We start from the raw sequence: 5,072 nt of genomic DNA on the forward strand, positions 1-5,072 counted from the left end.
CTTGAACACCCTTGGTGTGAGTGTAAATTGGCACAGTCTTTATAGAACATAGTGTGGATGTTCCCCTAAAATTAAAAATACAATACCGTGTTGTTCAGCAATGCCACTTCTGATTATATATCTGAAGAGAATAAAATTTGTATCTCAAAGAGATATCTGCATTCTCATATTTATTGTGGCATGATTTCCCACAGTAGCCAAGATGTGGAAACAACCTATATATATGTGTGTGTGTGTGTGTATATACACAAATATGTACATTACATGTATATACACAAACAATGACTAATTATTAAAATCTACTTTGTTAGCAATTTGAAAATACACAATGCCTTATTAGGTATTGTTTTCAATATATACATGTATTTAGGAAATTTTTCATCAATCACAATTTTTAGTATTCATTTTTGTTTTGATTTTTTTCAGGGACCCCTATGAGGTATACATTGAATTTCCTTTGCCTATGTTCAATATTTATCATCCTTTCTCACTTTTTTTTATCTCTTTTTTTTAAGTTTGGATTAACATTTTTTTCGTGTTTTCTCCTGTTATTTCTCTTAAGGCATTTACTATTGTTTATTTATTCTTGCTTAGTCTTCCTCTTGAGATGATTTTTCTTTCATTTGTAATTCTTCTTGACTTCTATGACCTAATTCTTTAGCTTTGTTCTCGTTCAAATTCACATTGTTCTTTCATATCTTATATCACTTTCTTAATGTCCTTTATTTTATTTGAGGTTGTAGGTTGTAGTTTTAACCTATTATATAAGCGTCTTTCTGGAATGCTTTCAGTGTGTGGGGGGATGGTATTATGTTCCTTATTCTCATTTCTCCTACGATAACTCTGTGTGAGATTTGACTTGGATGGTTTTAAGCTGCCCATTTTTGTGAACATCAGAATATTCCTGAAGGGTGAGAAAGAGGCTTGATGCAGATAATGTTCCTAGCTTCCCAGACCTCTCTCTTCTGCTATTTTTGTGTGGTGCTGAAAAATGTAGTGGCTTGGTTGGTGAGGTAGCCTGGCTCTATTCATCACCCCACTTTATATGAACCTTCTCTGTCTTTGTCTCTGTTGTCCTTATCAATTCAATTTTGGTTACACTTTCAGTAGTTTGTCCTCCATGTGGGGCCCTGTCCTGGAAGATCACAGCAGGTCAAGTTCAAGGGTTCACTGTATTTTCTCTCCAGACCTTCTTATCCTAGGCTCTGCTTCTTGTTACCTTATGATTACAGAGAAGTTATTTAACTTTTTGAAGTTCTAGCTTCTTCAGTGGAAGAAATAGTTTTACAATAGTCCCTTTCTCATGGTGTTGTGGTAGGAATAAAATGATTTAATGTGCAAAGATATTAGCTGAGACACTGTTACATTGGACACCCTCCCAAAGTAGGAGCTCACCAATAACCAACATTATTCTCAGGTAGTAATTTAATACATTTTGACAAATGAGTAACTAAGTAATATTAACTTCCCATAGACTTTATTATATCTTATATAATGAAATGTCAAACCCAATTCAAAGTTAAACCAAATTAAGTTATACATACATGTGAACATACCTTATGGTAATTGGTACAAAAAGAAATTGAGATTTGATGAGAGTAGTTCTTCTGAAAAATAACAAATATCAAGAGATTTGCCTGAATACTTCTTGATAAGTGTATTTGCTTAGAACATATGGATTGCTTGCCATCTTCTTTTGTGTTTATTTTTATTTGTATCCGGTATACATTCAGACAATCATGAACACAGCAGCACCAAGGTGATTGTGCAGAGGCAGTTTCATTTCATTTTCATACAGCTGCCCTGCTTCCTGTTTTAACAATGTGGGAATGATGTATACTTATACATTGTTAGAAGATTTGGGTTTGTTTATTTTTATTTACCTTGAAGAATAACTGTAAGTATTTCTTTCTGGAACATAACAGCTATGTCATCATAGCACCTGGGGAGAGACATTTTTGAGATTGTTAGATGTTTCACATTGCTGCGTCTATCAGAAACAAACAATGGATCTGGAAAAGAAAGGAGATTGCACAGCAGCAAAGTTTTACAGGTGGCTTCAAGGTTCAGATCTTCATGAAAGTCTTCCCTATTTGCTGACTGATACCTAGATTTCTCCTTTCTCAACATCCTGAGTTTTGAACTGTATCATCATTCAAAACTTTTGTTTGCATTAATGAAGGATAAACACAGACCTTGGACAGGCAAGGGCTTAACATTTATTGAGCTACAGGCCATATGTGTAACTTGCTAGTTGACATACAATACATTTAATTCGCAGGCATATCATTAATCATTGGTCTTTGATTTGCTTTGAATATGATAAGCACTGGAGACATTAGTAAGAGAGAGTTAAATAATTATTTCCATGGGTAACAAGAACTGAAAAGTAGTTTAGAAAAAATGGTTAATTCTTCTATTCCTTAATTGTGTGTTGTTCTCTGTTTTTGTTTTAACTGTAGCTTCGGAAAGCAGTGATGGATCACATATCTGATTCTTTCTTGGAAACCAACGTCCCTTTGCTTGTTCTCATTGAGGCTGCAAAGAGTGGGAATGAAAAGGAAGTGAAAGAATATGCCCAGGTTTTCCGTGAACATGCCAACAAACTGGTGGAGGTGAGTCAGGAATGGCCTGAAAATGAGTATTTCTTGATGAGTATAATCTCGCCATGTGGCTCTGGGAATATCAATGGACAGCTTTTCAATGGTTTTCTTGGAGAAATAAAGTCCCACAACCTTCCTTTCCTTTACCTTCTGAGCACTGTACCCCTTTCAAAGGAATCAGGTTACCAGTACCTCCCTCCTCTGTATCCTGCAACTCCAAGCATGCCCTTAAATGTATCTGCCAGTTTTCCTGAGCAGTAGGTAGAGGCTGAAACAGGGGAAGCAGAAGGGATGCTCCAAAGCGTTGATTTGAGGGAGTACGTTAAAACTGCCAAATGGAAACCAAGAACACTGTTCTCTTTTCTTCCTCCTCAACCCCCTGTCTACTCCACCCACGGAAGTCTAGATTAGCTGCCCACACCATGGAACTTGTGGGGAAAAATAAAGTCCCACTTCTCTCAAAAAACAATGTCTGGATGCCTGGTGAAAGATTTGGGGGCAGTATGAGGGTAAGTTCAGGGTCCTAAGTATATTTTATGTGTTAGGGGAATCTGTGGGAGTTGCTTTATAAATGCAAAATTGTATTATGTCATATTGAAACAAAATATTGTACAGGGATATGATAACTAGGCTGCCTAAATTTAGGAGCTGAAAACCAACAGCTTGGCAAAGGTGGGATTAGTGATGTGGCACTAAATAGAAAATAGAGATGTTACACAAGAAATGTGTGTGCTAGAGAAAAAGAGCCCAGGAGGCGTGAGGAGTCTGGAAAATCTAGGGAATGGTTATTAGGGCCAAGTGAAAACTTTTTCAGACTTTGAGTACTTGACGCTACCACCACCCCTGCCCTTGTGGTACTTCCCCACTTTAATTCACAATAAAATAAAATCACTCAAAATGACAGACAACTTAAATGCAAGCTTTAAGGAAAATAAGTTACTTTTTGTTTTGTTTTCTTTGCATAGCAAAGTTAATTTTTTTTTAAAGTTCACTGAATATAAAATTCTCTCTGTTTTTCTTGTAGTGGGTGATTGGGCAGGTGCTCAATTTAGTTCTGCCTTAATCACCTGCTTAGTTTGTTCTTTGGTTAATCCAGCACTGTGGCTTCCTATAGGGCTAAAAACACCCAGCCAGCAGGACATCCTACATCAAACCCTTGGTTTTTTAGGACATAGGCTGAGACATCACCCATGACAACAGTCAGCAAGTCCTATATGCAAAAGTGTAGGGCACGATAATGGAACCTCTGAACTTCCTATCAAAACCCCAGTGCCTGCAGGCAATACCAGCTTAGACCTAAAATAGGGTAATGCTCCCAGTATTAAGGCAATCTTTCTAGCTATTTATTTCCTCATGTATGAGACAAGTACTCCATTACCCCTCATCTTCCACCCACATGCTCTGAGAATTTATTTGGCTAGTAAGGAATCTAGAGTCTTTCCATGGTTGCCCTTGGAAGTCCTGACTCTTCCATATTTGGAGAAGTGGAGGAGGAGGGGGAAATCAGATGCAGAATGAAGGGGAGGAAGAAGGGAAAAGTAATGTGAATGTGTGCTACAACATTTTAACTATCCACACGGAATAAGATGATATTTGCATACAAATATAGCACCCCATCCATATAATCATAACATTTACAAGACAATGCAGAATTTATAGAACATATTTGTTAATGGTATGTTGGAGGTGCTGTAGATGGAGAAAGGACAAGAGTTTAAAGTTGTGTGAGAAACATATCGTCCTTTCAGTCCTGTCAAGGTCTTTTGGCAGCTCTGTCATAACCTCCTTTGTGGATCATATTTGAAGTTCAAATTTGACACCCTGTATAAATATGTAAGACCACGACCCAAATGCCATCTTTTCTGGTCTACTTCTGTGACAGACCCTGAACACAATTACCATTTTCCCCCATTCCATCCTTAGGTTCCACTATATGGCTGCTGTAGTGATTCTTGGTCCTCAACTGTGGCAAAAGCAGAAAGCTCAGATCAGTCACAGCCCCACATTTCAGAAAGCTGTAGCTTTCCTTCTCTCAGGTGTCCCCTTCATTACTCTGGGTGGTTGTGGTAGCCACCAGCATTTTAATGTCTTGAGGCTTAGGAGATGCAGAGGCTATTGTGTGGACTAGCTTCTGTTTGACTAGAAAACTGGAATCTAAAGAATTTCTGTGTTCACGTCCTTCAAACAAGTTCTACATCATATACACAAAGCACTAGCTTGAATTGCTCTCGTTTTCTAGTTTTGAAAGGTGTTTGTGTGAACTTGAGCCTTTCTGGCCCTTAGTTTTTGTCTCTGTAACATAAAAAATTTTGGTTGGTATATCAATTTTATATCCATTGGCCTTGATAAATTTGCTTATTAATTCTAAAAGTTTCACTGTTTTATTTTGTATTTTCTGTGTCTACAGTTATGTATTTGCAAATGATGATAGTTGTATTTCTTCTTTCTCAATCCTTTTTTCTTTTCTTT

General features: G+C 37.2%; 1 protein-coding gene across 8 annotated transcripts in view; it reads left to right on the forward strand.

The window, feature by feature from the left end:
• Positions 1–5,072, forward strand: part of CTNNA2 (catenin alpha 2) — a 1,095,877-nt gene that overhangs the window by 845,272 nt on the left and 245,533 nt on the right. For all 8 annotated transcript variants that reach the window (XM_012812356.1, XM_003801234.2, XM_003801236.2 and 5 more), the window contains one exon: positions 2,463–2,615. In XM_012812356.1, coding sequence (XP_012667810.1) covers positions 2,463–2,615 — 153 coding nt within the window. The remainder of the gene's footprint in view (positions 1–2,462; positions 2,616–5,072) is intronic.

This window comes from Otolemur garnettii, unplaced genomic scaffold (genome assembly GCF_000181295.1).
Source record: "Otolemur garnettii isolate 467f Iridium unplaced genomic scaffold, OtoGar3 scaffold00203, whole genome shotgun sequence".
In the NCBI taxonomy this organism is placed as follows: Eukaryota; Metazoa; Chordata; class Mammalia; order Primates; family Galagidae; genus Otolemur; species Otolemur garnettii.